Below are 19514 nucleotides of genomic sequence, written 5' to 3'. Positions count from 1 at the left end.
TCAAGTCTCCAGGGCGATCCAGGAAGACCAGACATGGGCTTTTCAGTGCCCTTCTGAATAGACAGCAGGGTGTGAGCTAAAAGCAAGTGTTAAACATAAACCTGAAAGATGTGTTTCCGCCAGAGGCTACATATTCCCAAGTGCTAAGCTGGCCTGAAAACCCTGCCTTTCACAAGCTTAGCAGGGTCTAGGATGTCAAAATGGAAGAGTACGAGGATAGAGCCCAAGAACCAGACTGTTGAGACAGCTATGTGAGGTAATGGTGGTAGCTTTGTTTGCCGGGGGTAAGGGAGAGCTTTTTTTGAGAGGGTCTCATGTATCCCAGACTTGTGTTGAACTTGGTATGTAACTAGGATGACCTGGCATTTTCTGTTGAGCTTTCTTTTCAGACAGTAGCTTCTATTGTAGCCCAGGCTGGCCTCAAACTCAAGATCATCCTGTTTCAGTCTCCTGAGTGCTGGGACCTGAGTGGAAGCTTTCCAGGGAGATTGTTCCAGTTCCTTCTAAGACCACAGTACAGATCAAATATTGTACCACAGTTGTAAGCCTCTGTTCTTTCCTCTTACCTAGGCCTCCCTCTGGGGTTGTCCTTGGGACCAAAAGCACAGCCAGAGTTGCTGGGGTTCTACAGAGCTGTTCCAGTACAATACAGCAGCCTTGTTAACCTACATGCACAGGCAGCAGCCAAGCCTGGATCTCTGTTCCTTTACCCCTGCCCTCTTCTCTTTTTTTTTTTTTTTTTTTTCGGGGCTGGGGACCTGAACCCAGGGCCTTGCGCTTGCTAGGCAAGCGCTCTACCACTGAGCTAAATCCCCAACCCCAGCCTCTTCTCTTATTAAGCCCTGCCCTTTTCTCATCAGACGAGACCTTCCTATGTAGTCCTGGCTGGCTCAGAACTCACTATGAAGACCAGATTAGTCTCGAGCTCAGAGATCTGCCCCCCAAATGCTCAGTCATGTGACCTCATACCCAGTGTTCAGCTCTTTATGCTAAATTATGTGACAGTCCTATGTATGTTTTGTGCAAATCTCCCTGAATTAATTTCAGTTTGGTTGTGATCTTTCTCAGCCTGTCACTTCCGCTGTCGATCAGCTCAATTCTAACATTTGGGTCCCCTTTGAAAACGGAAGTTGAAGGCTGAACTTGGTAGCACACCTTTAGTCCTAGCACTCAGGAGGCAAAGACAGGGAGATCTGTTCATTTGTAGCCACCCTGGCCTAGAGGGGTCCAGAACAGCCAAAGTAACACTGTTTTATTTATGTCGAAGGAAGTTGTGAGGCAGTGCTGGAGAGATGGCTCAGTAAAGAGCACTTGTTGAACTTGGTAACGACCCAAGTTCAAGTCCCAGAACCTACATGACAGCTCACATCCATTCAGAACTCCAGAACCTACATGATAGCTCACATCCATTCAGAACTCCAGTTCGGGGAATTTAATGCCTTTTGACTTCTATGGAATCCAGGCATGCATGTATGGCTCAAATATACATATGTGTTCATTCACATTTAAAATTTAAAAATGTTTAATGGCCTGGCATGGTAGCATATGCCTTTTATCCCAGCACTCAGGAAGCAGGCAGACTGAACTGAGCTGAGGGCAGCCTAGTCTACATAATGAGATCCTGCCTCAAAAAATAAATGAATAAATAAAATCTAAGAAATTAAAGTTTGTGTTAGAACTACCGCTCTGTAGCAGGCTTGCCTAGTAGGTATAAGGTCCCATGGTCAGATTGAATATAACAAACGCTGTGTGTATGTGCCACTATACACACATACATACATGCATGCATACATACATACATGCATGCATACATGCATGCATACATACATACATACATACATACATACATACAATAGAACCTTACCTGGACATATGGCTGTTACTATTATCCTAAAACTTAGAAGACTGAAGCTACAGTGAACTCCTGACTTACTGCTCTAGAAAGTGGCTGGGATTCTGTCTCCAGTACACTGTACAGGAACAGTATATTAACTGCTTCTAATCCCTTCCTGTTTAAGCTGCCCATGAGCCCACTCCAGACTTCATAAGTGGTCCTGAAAAATGGACTACTTGAGACCAAGAATCTGGTCTGAGCTAGCCAGAATCACTACATAAAACCCTCCAAGGGCTAAAATACCTTTTATATTTCAAAGCATCAAGAACTTCAATATCCTTGATCATGAACTGGTAACTGCTATAGCTAGGAATGATTTTTTTTAAGTTACCTTCTTTAAAATTACATTTATGTACAAGTGTATGCCCATGCCTGCCTGCAATAGTATAATTTCTCTCCCTCAACCATGTGGGTATTACAAATCAAACAAAAAGGCTGAGTAACAAGGGGATTCCCCTGCTGAGCCATGTGTCTCCGCAGTCTCTTCATTTACAATTCTTTTGGGATGGTTATAATTTTTTTAAGATTACTTTAATTTTTTTTTTTTACTTTCAATTTTGTACTCCTCCAAGACCTCTAAGCTATGAATAAAGTCCATGCAGCAGCTTCCCAAGGCAAAACTTAAACACATCCCCTGCCTCCTCCCCCCTTTCACTCTGGGCACAGCAGGGCCTACTGCTCCCCCCAGTACCTGCCAAGGCAGCCTACAGCGAAAAGGTGGTGGTGGTGACTGTCAGCAGGTCACTCCTCAGACACAAGTGCAAGTTCCCCTTGCTAGAACTGCTATCAAGCACTGGGAATCATAGGCCATTTGGTCATCACAACAGCTGTGAAGGAAACATCAGCATTGGGAGAGGACACTATCCTGCTATGGATGTAGTTCTGTGCTAGCACCCAGACTGGGCCATAACCTGGGCTCACGCTTGGCACATCATGAGCAACAAGACACAGCTTCCAGCCGCACGGTGCCTTCACTCTGAAGCCAGAAATCCACTAAGGACTTGAAACAAGTGAACAGCTGTCTTCACCGACCAAGGATACAGGGACAGAATGAGGTAAAGAGGTAGTTAGGTGTTGAGGATATCTGTCTGTGGGATATGCAAGCACAGTCTGACCACCCCAGAATGATGTGCTATTGACAGCTCTGCCTGCCTCAAACTGACCCAGACTCCAGTGGCTTCTTTAATGGATAATTAGGTAAACTGAATCAGGCAGTGTTTAACATCAGAGATTCTACAGATCCTCTGCAGTGCCAGGAAGTCTTCAAATTGCTTTACTGAAATAGAGCAGTTTCTATGTTAGTCACCAAAAAACCTAACAAACAAAAAGAAAAACCCTCAATTGCCTGATCGGCTTTCATAAACTGATTTTCTTCCTAATGACAAAGCACTGGTGGTTCAGAGTGAATCCTATAAACTATGGCACCAAGCAGTCTGTCTAGGTAGGAAAGAAGTTGGTATGTGTAGGATGACCTCGAACTACAGCCTTGAGCGCTGAGATTACGACCCTATGTGCCATCATACCCAGCCAGCTATGGACTCCTTAAGAGTTAAAACCACAGGAACCTACCTCGTTGTATAGTCGGTCAATTCTAAAGACAGGCTGCTTAAACCAGAAAAGCAATCTGTGTACAGGTCCTAATCAGACTGTGTAGCCTGCTGGCCTCTCCCTCTACTCAGAAATCCCATAAGACCGTAGTGACCAAAACCTGTAGGTCTGTCTTAGAAAGCATCACTACTTACCCAAACACAAAACTAGGTTGGATTTTAAAGTTTAAAGAAAATATAAAAACCACTTTTAAAGGTAACCAACCCCTACACAGTAAAACAGTTCTTAAATAAATTTAAAAAAAAATCAAAGACTTTATTGGATAACATTTTACACAACATTCTTTAACATTTAACTCCAAGCAGATGGAAGGTGAGAAACAATTCAAGTCTACAAATGAAATAGGCCTGTGAAGGTTTTAATACAGACAAAAGGTAGCATGAAGCAGAGCTTAAATATTAAGCAACTAAAGCAATAAAAAATGAAGTTGTAACATGGTAGGCCTAGATTTTAAATACCACCAAGTGTCCTTTCTTTTTTAATGAAAATCTAATTTGTAATAAAAGGCCTTTAAGGATTTGCCATAAGGGAAAAAAAAATACGTAAATTCTTAAAACCTGATCTCTCCCAGTGCTTTTGCCTTTTTAATATTATTTTTTGGTCAATTCCATCACTCTACAAATAAAGATTTCTAAAGCTTAAAGGTCTTCCTGATACAATCCATGCATAATTCCACATGGCTTGGGAGACACCTGGTTCCTGAGTGAGCATGAAAGGTACTGCTGGTGTTGGGGCCTAAGACGGACCCCAGAGCCTGGAGCTGTGATTCACGGCCTCCCCACAGCTCCCTGCTGTTAGAGTTCCTGAGCCCATTTGGTAAGATGACGTCATGGTGTGGAAGTCTCCGAAGAGATCATTGTAAATGCAGTCAGGACTTCCCAGCACTTGCAGTGTGTTAGGATCTGAATTAAGCTCACTAGACTCCAGACTACCCGGCTTTTCTTCTTGAGTTACAAATCAAATCACAGTCAGGTATAGCAAATGATCTAAAAGTCCCACCCAGAGCATTTCCTAGTCCTGAGCAGTGGGCTGTTGGGTGCTGTCACCCACAGAGAAAGCTCACAGGCAGTGAGCTCTTGAGCCAAGTGCCCACTCGTCACTCGTGTTGCTTTGATGAGTACTGTGAGTAAGTTCTTTTCTTTTGGCTTTTTTTCTTCTTTTTTTTTTTTTCTTTTTGTAGTAAGTAATCAATATGATGTTATCTTTCTGGTTTAAAAAATAAATCAGTATTGCCACTAAAAATCTTCAGTTTTATTATTAAAATTACGGCACCATCAAATATAAAATGCTTTAAAAATGTAGTACTAACAGGTCCATCTGATTTTCTCATGTGTTCTCCATTCATTAAACAAGAAAAATTAAGGGGTTTCATAGTATATATTTAGCAAAGACAAGGAAAATCTGTGGTCTCTGTCAAGAATTCATGTTCCATGCACCAAAAGTTTAGGCTGTTTCCATGGGTCTGTTCTGCCACTTGTTCCCCAGGGCCAAGCCCTCCCTGACACCTGTGAGAATCTCCTGCACTGAGAAGTAGGGGTTCTTGCTGTGGAAAGTGGTCCAGACCGACACTGATGCTGCCACCTTTTCTGAACAGCACCACTCAGTAAGGGGAGAGGCGACCATAAATCCTGCCCAGCTCAGACTCTGAGCTGGTTCTTGGAGTGGATGATTTCATTCCAAGCTCAACACTAGCCTATCCACTTGGGAGTCAAAATAGGAAAAGGTACGATGTAGTTATGAAAATGTGCACAAAATGTTAAATACTAGTGGCAAATAAATACATCTTAATATGTTCTAACAAGCAAACATATATTCAAGATAACACAGCCCTGTTTTATTAAAAGATCCACAGTTTACTTGTGGGTGGGCGGGGCACTTAGCCATCCTTTCAGCAGGATGTCAGCTCCTCTTCCTCTCGTTTCCGCTGGCACCCGAAGGAAACACTGGCCTTAGCACACGTGACCATTGCTGTTTCACTGAGTGCCATTTTAAACACACCTCTGCTTACTCTGAACTGATAAGCATAATCCTTGGGGAAAGCACAAGGGTTAGGTATGCGGACAGTTGTGACTTTCCGCACCATCCTCTGCCTCGTAGGCCTGTCCAAACTATCGTTCACATTCAACAGAAGCTACTGTCAGTGATTCCTCCGCACCACTCAGTGCGTCCTGCACATTGCTCAGACCACTTCCTCCTCACCTCATGCATAATTTATTGCAGCAGTTTGTTTCTTCTATATATAGAAAATATTCCCTAATGCCTTCCTTCCATTCAGTCTACCTTGCAACTGCCCCTGTGTAGAGGACTGGTTTTAGTCACTGCCTTTACATAGACTTCTTAGTGCAGCTTAAAACTCCAATCTTATTCAGTCCTGTTGCTCTGTTGCTCTGTCACTGTGGTACACATCCAAGAAACCAGCAGTCGGCTAATGTCTTTGTGCTGAAATACAATAAACAAAAGGAAGAAAATGTAGTTAGTCATAGGTAACAGGAGAAAAAGAAAGTCTTTGTTGTTTAAGCCCTACAGATCATGGGATTGCACTGCATTTCTTTTAAAACAAATATTTGACTTTTTAAAAGACAGCTTACTGCCACTGTAGACCAGTGGAGGCATTGTCTAATTTACCTGAGCACATCTGACCAAATTCCAACACACATGGCTATCACCTGAGTCCTTTTCTTCTGAATATTTGCCTAATAGCAGGAGAATTATGGCTTTGTCTTTATGTTACTTCTAAGTTAAAATACATCAAAGTAGCAGAAATAGACTCTTAGGAAACACCAGCCTTATCACCAGCCTTATCCCAGCCTTATCCCAGCACAGTTAACCTGCAGATTTAAAATGTTCTTTTAGACAGAGTCTCAACATGTAACTCTGGCTGACCTGGAACTCATGAAGAACTGCCTACCTGTGCCTTCTATGTTGGGATTAAAGGTGTGAGCCTCCAAACCCAGCCTTACCCCAATTCCTCCCCTTTTTTGAGTCTCTTGTAGCCCAGGATGACCTCAAACTGACCTTGAACTCCTGATCTTTCTTGCCTCCATCTCTGAGTTCTGTGATTAAGGTGTACGTCATCAAGGCTAACTGGGCAGATCACGGTGACTACCTGCAGAGCCAAGGGGACTGGAGGGAGCCTCCCCAGAGGCAGAGCCATTGGAGGGCACTGAGAGTGCTGTTTTGTCACTAGACACTCCAGTGCATTGACCAGTGTGCCCTCATTACACCTGACCACCAACGTGGCAATCTTTAGAAGCCTTTTGAGCAAAGGCAGGGCCCAGGCACGACGGGCAGACAGTGTGACTTACGGAAAACACTTTGAAGCAGCAGAGCCAGTCTGCCCAGGGTTAGCAAACAGCGAGCACACGAATTAGTGGGAGGCCACTACCACTCAGTTCCTAGCTGTGCCCTCCACACGGGAGCTTGAGACCCAAGAAAGATGATCTTTGAATTAAATATATTTTTAAACCGAAGATAATGCTATTTCAGTGGAATAATAAAACACACAAAGAATGGAGAAGGAAGAAAAAGCACTTATCTTTCCCAATATTTAAAACTTCAAAGTCTGTCTGTATCTTTCTCATGGTTTGACAGAGCTAATTTTTTTTCTTAAGATTTATTTATTTCATGTTTGTGAGTACACTGTAGCTGTCTTCAGACACACCAGAAGAGAGCATCAGATCTCATTACAGATGATTGTGAGCCACCATGTGGTTGCTGGGAATTGAACTCAGGACCTCGGAAACAGCAGCCAGTATTCTTGACTGCTGAACCATCTCTCCAGCTCCAAACCCACACTGTAATGTCAGGCCCACTGAAGCTCAGCTGAAGACCAGAACCAGAACGCCAAGGACTACAGAAGTATAGGAAGCCAAAGACTCTCTCCCCAGATGGTCACAGTAAGGTGGCTACCATCCCTATTTAGCTATAAGTCCAAAATTTTGACACAATATTCAATGCAAAATGTTTGATTTTGAACCTGTATCAAAGCTTACATGCAATGATAAAATTCTCTAGGAGCTGCACACACAGCAGGTCAAAATAGCCCTAGTGCATTCCCTGTCCCAGAAGACTAAAGACTTTTCAAATAAAAGGCACATTCAGGAGCTAGAGACATAGCTCAGTGGTTAAGAAAACACTACTGCTCTTGCATAGGAGTATCATTTCCAACATCCACATCAAGGAGTGGATGCCTGTAATTCCAGTCCAAAGGACATGTGCCCTCTTCTGGCTTCCAAGGTCACCTACCTGGCATATTCTCTCTCTCTCTCTCTCTCTCTCTCTCTCTCTCTCTCTCTCTCTCTCTCTCTCTCACACACACACACACACACACACACACACACACACACACAAATGAAAATAAATGTAAAAAAGAAAAGATAAGTTCAAGAGGAACAACCCAAATCTCTAAACCTTTCCCACCAAGTAAGAGTCCAAAGTCAATGTTGCACATTATCCATTAAGTCACATACACAATTACAAGCACAGTTTGGACCTATCGTACCACCTCTGGAGTCTGACTCACCGTATACAAATGACAATGAGTTTTAAGATTTACTTACTACGTATTCGCGTACACGTGCATCTTTTTCTTTTTGGAGACAGGGTCTCACTTTGTAGACCTGGCTTTCCTGGCACTCCCTATGTAGACTAGGCTGGCCTCTGCTTTCTGTCCTGAGTGCCGAGATTAAAGCCATGCACCACCATACTAGACCTCACATACATATCTTACACATTTCCTCAGGCTCACTAGGATAAGGAGGGTGATCTTGAGCTTCTAACCTTCCTTCCTCCGCCTCCTGAGTGCTGGGATTGGCAGGCACGTGTCACCATGCCTGCCTGGCTTACTCAGTGCTGCAGATGCGCTCAGAGCTTTGTGCACTCTGCCAACTGAGCCACATTCCTATCACCTATACAGTGATACATAACAAAGAATTTAAATGACTAATATTAGTGAGAGATTGAAACTGAAAAAATAAGCCAGTCCCTGATTTCCAGGCAGCTAACATAAGCTTACAATGTAACACCTGACTCCACAAGGCTGCTCTCAATACAGACACTCACAGGATACCTACTCTAGAAAAGTTGTTCTTGGTTCCTGGAAGTTACTGACAACTACCAAGGTCAATGAAAACTAACGAGTTTCTGAAGGCTAGCCTAATCTACTTCAGGGATGTTAAGTGACGATGTGGTGCCCTTTTCACTTCATGGCAGGGCTTAAGACAGACAGACCTGCCCGCTTCACTGTTAACTTCAATGCTCCCAGTCTGAATCCACAGTGGTCTGTCAGACACTGTAAGGGAGCAGCAGGACTCGTCACTGTCTGATGTAATAGCTGCCATTTGTTGAGACCTATGGTAGAAAAAACCAAGTTAACAAAAATAGAGCAGAGAGTTGCGTTCTTTTTAATCCAGCTTAATGAGAAAAAGAGAAGAAAAGTTTAAATAAAACCAAAATTAATTTGAATTTTCCTAACGAGTTTATTCTGGGTAACTTGCCAGTTTCAGACTACAATGTTGGTAACAGAGAGCCTGGAAAGCCATGTGGGTAACCCAACAATGGCCAAGAAAGGCATTCTTAGATGTTATTATTATCTTACATCCCATAAGATGCAGTATGTAACCTGGCAAGGTGTCTGCCTTCCAATAAGCCCATAAATGAAAGAGGAAGTGCTAATCACAATAGGTCCCTAAGCGAAAAAGAGAAAAATGAAAAAATATTAAAAAAAAAAAAAAGTTACCATCTAACACTAGCTAGTTCTTGGAGGGGTCCTGATCTAGATGGTCCAGAGGGCTCAAGTTTTCACCACACCCATACCACATTATTCAGGAGCTCAAAGACCATCAAAATCCCTTTGTCTCTGAATGTTAATGATCTATCCATCACCCTTATTTAGCTTCAGGTTCTAACCAGCTGAGAGCATTTTTTTTTTTTTAAGTTTTTTCTCACTTAGGCTTTCTGTTCTGAACAGAGCCTAAAGTGTTGAGCATAATTCAATGATAAGACTATTTTTAGAAGGTTCCTGTTCTGCTTGAGGCAGGGTCTTACACCACAGCCTGTAGCTGGTGTAGAACTCTCTGTAGCCCAGCCTAGCCTCAAACTCCTGCCTTCGTTTTCTGGGTGCTAGGACAGGCGTGAGTCAGCACATCCTCCTTTACATTTTATTTCTAAACATATTTGGTTGCATGCCTACTTCCCTAGTTTTAGTGTAAACAATTCTCTTATCCTCAGCACAGCTAGCTCTGGGATCACCAATCAGGCAAATGCCAGGCATTGGTGGCGGCATGCCTTTAATCTTAGCACTCAGAAGACAGAGGCAAGCAAATCTCTGAATTCAAGGACAGCGTGGTCTACAGTGAGTTCCAGGACATCAAGAGCTATATTGAGAGATGTCGTCTTGGAAAACAAAGCAAGCAAATTACAATCAGGCATGCCTTTAATCTCAGCAGAAGCAGATTAAAGCAGGTAGATTTCTGCATTCCAGGCAAGCTTGGTCTACAAAGCAAGTTGTAGGAAAGCCAGAGCTGTATTATAAGGCCTTATCTCACTAAATTAATTAAAATACCAAACCAGAAGCAGTAGAGTAGTAAATAAAACTTTTAAAGTAAGTTATCCTGACATTATAAACACAATCACCTCTGAATTCTAGGTGAGAGAAGTAACTCTTTAAAACGAGGTTCAGTAGTAAGGTTTTTCACAGGCCTCTAGGTGTACTGTTAACAGAGGCAACTGCAACCACGCAGGACAGAGAAGGAGCCAGTGCACTAATGGCTGCTCTGGGGAACGTCCATCAGACTTCCCTCTCACCCTCCAGCCACAATGGCTGAGGGAGTTAGTCAGTTTTCTTTTTTCTTTCTTTGTCTGTTTCTTGAGGCAAAGTCTCTATGTGTCTTTGGCTATTCTGGAACTTGCTATGTAGACCAGGCTTGCTCAGAACTCAAGATATGACTGTTTCTGCCTCGCAAGTGCTGGAATTAAAGGTGTACACCACCATGCTAAACACAGTCAGGTAGGTTGATCATGATCCACTGAGTGAACACCAAGGGTTATAATAATAAACTTAAAAGAGGGCATGAAGTTGGTAGATGAATCTGAGAGTAGTTGGGGGTTAGAAGGGAATGAATGAGACCAAGACAGATGAACAAACTCAAACATTTTTGTGATGAGTACTGTTACTGCACAAATGTGCACCATCTGACCGCCTGGTGCCCAAGGAAGTCAAAGGCAGTATTGGAACCCCTAGAACTGGAGATACCTATGGGTGCTAAGAAGCAAATCCAGGCCATCTACAAGAGTAACAAGAGCTCTTAACCATACTAAGCTATCTCTCCAGCCCCAAATAAATGTACTTTTAAAAAAAGAACGCCTGGGATGAGCTCACCTTTCCTGTTCATTTTTCTTCACAACTCTTAAAATGCTGCATAAAACCTCAGCCTGTCAGTCAATACAGAGGCTGACTGGAGCTGGGTGTTAATGCTGAAGATGAGCTTCCCCTGGATATGTCACGTTTTCTTTGGAAACTTATCCCCCACCCACCCAATACAGGATGTCTACCACGAAGAGCTAAGGACCCTGTCTGAGATGCGGTAAAGGCAAGGATCCCCCATGGGAAGGCAGAGGTCTCAAGCTCAGTGAAGTTACATGTCCTCTAAGATAAAGCCCAAATGTGACAATGGTGCTCTCCTACAGGCAGCAAGGATCAGGGGCCAATCAGAAGAGAGTAGTACATAATAATCTCCCCGGTAGAGTCAATGAAAGGATGAAATAGTGCAAAGCCCAGAATGAAAAAGTGAAAGATTCTGACTGTATGCATGCACCTATGATTCCACTAAAGACTCATAAACTCCAATGTGTATGATGCAATGTGAGCAAGAAGGAAACGTGGAGGCAAAGTCTCGTTTGTACACTCTGGTTTCTAACCTGTTACTGATTACATGTCTGAGTTTTAGACTAACCCACACAAGTTCTTCCCAGGACACTCGGGACAGGGCCAGTCCCAGACACTAAAGTGGAGGGAGAAGGACTGGCCATGCAGTTGTAGCCAACAGCATCTCAAAATGAGCCATGGGTAACAGTGCCTATCTTCTGGGAAATAAGACCACACACACACGGATTAAAGCCAAGTATTCCCCTCCTAAGTCTCCCATCAATACACATGCAAACAGATTCCACTCTTTGCCATTAGATGAAATGTCAAGGCCCAAGAGCACACAGAAACTGTGCAAACTGGCCAACTTACAAGATGACAAGTACAGCTGACAGCTCCTAACAGGGTTCTGCTGTAGAGACCCAAGCTCAGATTCTCCTCCAAGCTCTGGAAAGGATTTGGGATATGCAGATTTGGAGGTGGTGACTAACAACATGCCTGAGTCAGTCTTCCTCATTTGTTTATAAGAAGATGACCATTTCTTTTGTATGCACACATAAGAGCCTAGGTGTGGAGATCAGAGGACAATTTAAAGTTGTCAGTTCTCTCCCTCTACCTTATTCCCAGAGACCAAAGTCAGATCGTCAGGCTTGGCAACAAGCTTCTCTACCTAGCTCGCCATCTCACCAGCTCTAGATGAACATTTCTACTTACACCTATGTTTGCTCTGAACAGAATGGGAGAATACTAGGTAGTCTTCTAAGTATGTGAAGTTAAATATGAAACTATAATAAACTTTAATCGTGGTTTCTATATCCCATACACAATTCCCATGACCTCCAATAGTTAGCCTCTATAAATACCAGCTAAAACCAGCCAATTTACCCAGACATGGAGGTAAAAAAATGGTAATTTCAGAAGTCAGTGAAGTAAAAAGCAGGATCAACAGTTTGAGGCCAATCTCAAAACAAAACAGAAGTCACCTAAACCCCAGGGACTTTATGCTACCTCTAGATATGTGTGGCTAATAATGTTACTATTAAACAGACAGTATCAAAACTACAAAACCAGGTTTCTCTGCTACACATAAGTAGCTGGTAACATGAGCACTATTTACACAGGCTTATGCCAGGCACTCTTCTATTGCTCTAAAGTTTACCCTCTGAGGTGGCACTTCCACTCTCTCCATTTTGCAGATGATGCCATGAGGTAACAGCCTACACTGATAACACTATCAGACCACACTACTTGTAAGGAGCAGATCAGAGTCAGACTAGGGCATCTGGGTCAAGAGCTCATACTTTCAAACACATGCCTAAAACGTGAAAGACGATATTCTTTGCTTGATAAAAGCCTGCTGTTAAGCAAGGCTGATGCAAAACTGCTAATGCTCCCCTGCATCACTGCTAAGTTACATACTATTTTCTCTTGTGCTCTCATCTGGATGGTACTCTTACCTTTCCACATAAACGATCTCTTTAAACTACCAAAAACTTCCATTTCGTTTTTCCAGAGGGAAAAGTATGCTTCTCAGGCTTTCAACAGTTTGGTTTTGTTTTGCTTTATGGGGGAACATAAAGTCAGTCTACTGTACAACCTGGGCTAGCCTCAGATCAGGATCGGAGTTCCACACTAGACTTCTTCAATAGCTTCTAAGAAAATCTTACCTGAGCGTTAATTAAGAGACACCAATGGATGCAAAATACCTTGAACAGTTTGAAAGGACACACTTGCTAAAATTTACAATGCACTGTAATTTTGATCCCCTCCCTCTGGACAGGTTTTTCTTTATGTATCCCTGGCCACCGTAGAACACATCTGTAGAGCAGGTTGACCTAGAACTGGTAGGGCCATCTGTCTCTGCTTCCCAAGTTCTGGGGTTAAAATCCTGTGCCCCCACTGCCCAGCATGAGCTTACTTCTTTTTTTAAAAAAAGCCTAACCTGGGGTTGGGGATTTAGCTCAGTGGTAGAGTGCTTGCCTAGGAAGCACAAGGCCCTGGGTTCAGTTCCCAGCTCCGGAAAAAAAAAGAACCAAAAAAAAAAAAAAAGCCTAACAAAAAAGCCAAAGACTGGAGACCTAGAGGGACAAATGACAGGAAACGGAGTCTGAGTCAGAAACAAGAGGATGTCAGGTTTGAAGCCAGCCTAGGTTACATGAGACCTGGTCTCAAACAGCAGCAAAACCCTAACATACTTATGCATACCTACACACACTGGGTGGGAGGGTGGCACTAATACTTCAGCTATGAAGGACTTGGCGTTTCTTTCCTTACAGACATGGGTACCAGTATAAAAACTATGAGAGTTTCCCCTTTTTAAGACAGGATCCATGTAGCCCAAGCTGGCCTCAAACCTGCTATCTACCCAATGCTGACCTTCCTGATTGATCTCTTTTCACAAAACTTTTACAAAACATTGTAAAGATTTTGTCTTTACACTATGCCTTTAGAGCTGGGTGGGTATAGTGGTACAGATCTAGAATCCTGACACTTCAGAGGTCAGAAGTCAGTCCAGTATCCTGGAACTAGAGTTACAGGCTGTTAGGAGCCGCCTATGCTGAAGTAGATGTTGGGTACAGTACAGTATGCACTTACATCTGTTGACCCATCTGTCCAGCCTCCATTATTATCAAACTAATTTAAATGGCTCCATTATTCACAAAAAAATTATCTGAGCAATTATTACTATTGAAAGATTGTTGTAGTCAATGTAGTCAAATTAATTCACCTAAAACTAAGGGGCGGCGGACAGCTGTGGTTCTCAAGTATAAAGCATTGCTAGTGCTGCTATATAGAGACTCTCTCCATACAGGACACAGCAAGGAATCCTGGAAGCGAACATTCCTGGTACCAATTCTCAGTAAATGTAAAACTCTATAAAAATACTGATTACAATGATTATAAGTCACTCTTGCAATCCCAGTATGTGGGAGGCTAAGGCAAGACTGTCCTGGGCTAGAAACCAGACTTGGGTTAGAGTGACCTAATTTCAAAAAAACAAAATTGGGGGGTGGGAGGGGGGCAAAGCAAAGCATCCATATTACAGATAGACAGTGGTACTATATAAACACACTTAACACCTTTAAAGTGGACAACTGGGGACTGGAGAGATGGCTCAGGGCTCCAAAAGCTTCAAGCTCTTATTTTGCAGCACCTAAATCAGGTGGCTCACAATGGCCTAGCGCACCAGCTGCAGACGATCTAATACCATCTTTTAGGCACGCAGGTGCCCCGACACACACACACACATCAGGGCTTTTTAATTGTACAATTAAAATTGATTTTAAGATGGTAGGCAAGGGCCAGCCTGGTCTACATATCATGGCTACACAGTATGACCCTGTCTAATTTTTTTAAAAAGACAAAACTTTAGACTGGCTATGGTGGCACATGGCTACGATCCCAATATTAAGTGGCTGAGGTAGAAGGATCACTACATGTCCAGACAGCCTCACCCATACAACAAAATCCTCTGAGATTCAAATATGCCCCCCAAATGGCAAAATTTAGGTCATGTCTAAGTACGCATAAAATTATAATTCACTTTAATACAACAAAGTCAATATTATTTTTAACTAAAGACACAGGGAAAGTAAAGGAGGTAAAGTCCTTTGAATATCACAGCTGCGGAGTGCTACAACAGCAAGCACCACAAAACCAAATTTTAATGGTGTCCCTTTTTGAGGATAGATTAAACTTAGAATCAATTATGGCAAAACTTACCCAGATTCTCTGCAAAAACTATAATAAACCATTTACCAGTGTGCAACTGTGGTTCAATGAAGGCCTGAGGACAGTAATATACACAACCTGTGGAAACACAGTAAGAGCCTCTTACGTCAGAACCGGGTAGAAGTAAACAGACTGGCTGCTTACTGTCCCCTGGGATGGGATGGCTCCAGCCCAACTTTGGTTCTCGATTCCAGATTCTTACGTTAAGTGTTAATAGCTATATTAGCACAGCTCCAAAACAAAAACTGAATCTGCCCCTCCTTAGAAAATGATCTTTACTGACTGGCCAGTTCCCTATTTGAAACCACCAGTGAACATAAATCTTTGAATTAAAACCTTCATTATGAACTTTTCTAGACATGTCAGTGTGCCACTGACTACAGAACATTCACAACTTAAATGAGAAAAAAAAAATCTAACTTTAAATGTATGCTATAAATTTCTGATTTTCAGATTCTCAATTCAGTTATTCTGTATAAAGGAAAACTGGCCACTCTCCAAATGTCTGAACATGTGTTTCCTTCAATAACTTTAGAAAGTTAACAGTCTCTCTTAATGGGATAACATCCAGACCCTAGATGTCTTCTAAGCTGATTTTAGTGTCAGCTCTATGTTGTCTACCTAGGAAAGATTCCTGTTTGCTCCACATAGTACTAAGCTACAGTAACAACCATTAACATTTTGTTCCCAGCCACGTGTTGGAGTATGCCTATGCCTATAATACCAGCACAGAAAAACCCAAGGTTAGCCTGGGCTACATAGAGTTATGGGGCATCCTGGGCTATGTAGTAAGATCCTGCCCAAAACTTGGAAAAAAAAAAAAAACAACAACAACAAAAACAAAAATATCAAAACCACTTAGGAGGAGACTGGGGATGGATGCCAATCTGTTTGTACAGTGCCTTGCTAACACAAAGAAAAAACTGGGTCCGTTCCTCATCATCACAAACTGGGTGTGGTGGAATCTCGGCATGAGGTGGAGGCAGCAGGCGCAGAAGCTCAGGTAGATTGTACGTAGGCTAGCTTGGGGACACACCATTAAACCTGACTGTAGAGAGTGAATCCTATACAGGTCTTCTGTTCTGTGGGAATAAACTAGAATCTGAAAAACCTTTCTTCTAAAAGACCAGTCCACCTGCTGATTTCGAAACTCTAAAAATGAAGAGGGAAACATGAGGTTGTAAATTTCTCAAGTCGCTGCTTGACATCTTTCTCATTTGGTTTCTGCCCTTGCTGATCCTTGTGTTTAGCTACTTTTCAGACATTGGAAATTTGTCTAAGTCAATTTTCTCTCTGAAAAGAGAAACCAAACAAAAAGAAAAAAAGCCCATTTGGTTCATTACCATACAAAGAGTGTCTTTTACCTTCTCAAAGAAAACTTTGCATCTCCAGTTGCATTAAGTATCAGATGGTCACCTTGCTTGGAAAATACTAGAATATTTTTAAAAATAGTATCTCACTACGTAGCGCTGGCTGGCCTCAAAGTCAGAGAACATGCTAGGTGTAAAAGCATGTACACGGGGCTAAATACATCTTTATTTTCTGGACAGGAATTCATTATGTACCCTGGTCCATCTCAAGGTCACTCAATCCTCCCAAATGATGGATCACTAGAACACACCATCATGCCTGGCTGAAAGTTATTTACATACCCCACAATCACAGATTATATTTTCCCATGTAGGTTCTGAAATAGGACAAATAGTTTATGCCACAAAGATACATTTTTGCTAAAGCATCTGACTGTATTAGCAACACCCACTTTCAAAGTCACTCTACATCCCAGATCACACACTTCAAATTATTTTTTAGACAACTCTTGTATAAATCGATTTTTCAAAGATAAAGTACTCTAATCTGAACCAGTTACTCAGAAAACCTAGAAAGAGATCTCCCTTCTAAGCCCCCCATCACACTGTGAGCTTTCAGCCTGTCATAATCACATTAGTTTCTGTTTGCAGGAAAGAATATGCATCTTTTTCTTTTATTGTGTGTTTATTAAAATCAAAAAGCATTGACTAAGTTCCCCAAGAAGAGATTCTATTTTCCCCCCAGGAATAATCAGGTATCAAGCTTCAAGAAGCTCATTTCCTAATTTTATTAATCTTATTTTTTTATTTTTTTAATCTTATTAATTACGCACGTAGCAACTAACATTTATCTCAACTGGATTATTTTAGAAATCCACAAAAGTCTTATCTTTTGTATCTCAAGTACCAAACTGAAACTACAAATTTAAGAAATCAAAAAGCTTGGAAGCAACTTAATTGTGGAGATCACCTTGCCTCTGCCTGCACTCAGGAGGCAGAGGCAGAGGCAGGCAAGGCTCTGAGCTTGAAGTCAGCCTGGCCAGCCAAAGTGACAGTGAGACTCTTAAAAAACAACATCATAGGGACGGGTGGACCATGTAGAACAGGAAGTTAGATTACTAGTCCCAAAAGCAGTGATAGCTGAGGCAGAAGCCCACAGAGCAAACCAACTACAACTACCTAATTTTTTAAAGCATGGCAATTTATCAAAGTGGTTGATAGGAACTAAAGTTCTATCAGATGGTATTACTATAGAGCCTCACTGTACCTCCTGCTATCTGAATTTTATCTATTCTCCAATGTTTTCCCTGACAGGGCAAATAAAAATAAGTTTGATTTCTCACCTTTTCTAATCACTGATACAAAGACTAATTTTCTATTTTGAAACTGTTCAAAGCTTTTTGAGAAACACACACAAATAATTTGGATTTAGTTGATTTTATTTACAGCTTTTTTTTTTTTTTACATTTCAATGCATTATACAATTACATTTCTCATTTTCTGACCTGCAAACAGATTACCTTAACTGGAAAATGCTTCTTAAAAACTATCAAATTAGGTACATCCAAAATGCAACAATTACACATGACATTAATTCACAAAGTGTTAATTACTAGGACCTGTCCTAAGAATTTAGGAACAGCCAGTCAGGAGAAATCTGACTAAATTTTCACTCAACTATTTATATACCCCAAATAAAATCTATCAGAATGTCCCAACTAAGTATCTGTTTGTTTTACAACCTAACCGGACAAGAGAGTGCTGACTCGAACTTGTCTAGTCTTAATAGTTTTAATCCCATACTGGGCGATGTGTACAGCCTGGTCTATTACTAAACAGCAAGCATCCCAATGTGTCACAGCAAGCACCTGTCTGTCAAATACCCAGGACCAAGCTTTTACACCATTATGTGCATAGAGAGTCTAAGTGTTCACTGTTATAAAACAAGTAATCATTGAGTAGCCACCGTTCCCCAAGCTCCAGCCCTTACTAAAACCCCAAATATTGCAACCTGTGTCACATGGTGACAGACAATAGTTTATACATGTGTATGTATGTAGGTGTGTTGTTGTGTGTATGTACATGTATTTATATGTACACACACACATACACTAGCTACAAATGGCAATTAACAGTCCCTGCAACAACTGTTTCATTTGAAGCTATGGCTTCTATGCCTTAGGATGGTTTTCAATTTCAAAACTGGAAAATATTCTTAAAATCCTACTTCTTGAAGAGGAAATTTGAAGCATGTTTCAGTTTTAAGCTTCTTAGTCTAAAAATGGCTATATATTACATATAAAAAGCCAAGTGAGTGCAATTTCTCTCCAGTTTGGCTAAGCTAGCTAGTGGAAATGACTCCTAACTAGCCAGGGATCTGCAGCAGCTCCAGTGGTTCTTGCCTACCTTACTGTCCATGTTCACGTTTCAAATTGTGTCAACAAAGCCCGCACTTCAGGGGTCAGCTGCTTAGCAGCCTTAGCCGCCTCTGTGATAGCCCTGCGATACAGACCCTTTCTCTTCTTATTAAACCGTAACTGGAAGTTTTCTAGAAAGGGGGAGAGTTGTGACAGAGCAAGGAGAGATGTTGTTGGAGATGCAAACCATGAAATACGGGCCTCCTGCCGGGCTAAAAGGCCGTTATCTTTCCGGCTCACAGTTATAGTAAGAATACGGGCTGGCCACCATGGGAAGCCATAGATCTTGGCCCAAACAATGTCCCCTACGCATATGGTCCTGCCATCTGGTGTGATACACTTAGAGACGTTTTTGGAAAAGATTTTCATTTTCAAGGAATTACTGAGGCCCTCCTCTTCCTTTGAAGAGGAGGAAGTAGAAGTGGAAGAGGCAGAGGGTGCGTGCATACAGCCGGGAGGAAAAACGAAGCTCTCAGAGGAGCTACACTCAGAGTTGGAGGATTTCAAATCATCCATGCTATCAATGCTACACACTGACGCACTGGAAGAGTCAGATTTCTCTTGATTTATGGTCAGGTAAACAGATATACTGCTTTTGCTGCCCTTTTTGCCCAACGTCCGCAGCTCCTCCTGCTCCCCAGGCACATGCACTTTGCTTGTGTCCTGAACCTCACTGGGGGACTCTTCTG

At 42.1% G+C, this 19514-nt stretch overlaps 1 protein-coding gene across 1 annotated transcript in view; it reads right to left on the bottom strand.

The window, feature by feature from the left end:
- Positions 1–3732: 3732 nt before the first annotated feature.
- Positions 3733–19514, bottom strand: part of Pwwp2a (PWWP domain containing 2A) — a 39511-nt gene continuing 23729 nt past the window's right edge. Inside the window, 2 exon segments of the mRNA XM_032914506.1 lie at positions 3733–5941; positions 8732–8851. Coding sequence (XP_032770397.1) covers positions 5928–5941; positions 8732–8851 — 134 coding nt within the window. The 3' untranslated portion in view covers positions 3733–5927.

The sequence above is a fragment of the Rattus rattus genome, chromosome 9, assembly GCF_011064425.1.
Source record: "Rattus rattus isolate New Zealand chromosome 9, Rrattus_CSIRO_v1, whole genome shotgun sequence".
Classification (NCBI taxonomy): Eukaryota; Metazoa; Chordata; class Mammalia; order Rodentia; family Muridae; genus Rattus; species Rattus rattus.
The sequence above is the reverse complement of the archived record's forward strand: the minus strand, read 5'-3'. Positions and strand labels throughout refer to the sequence as shown.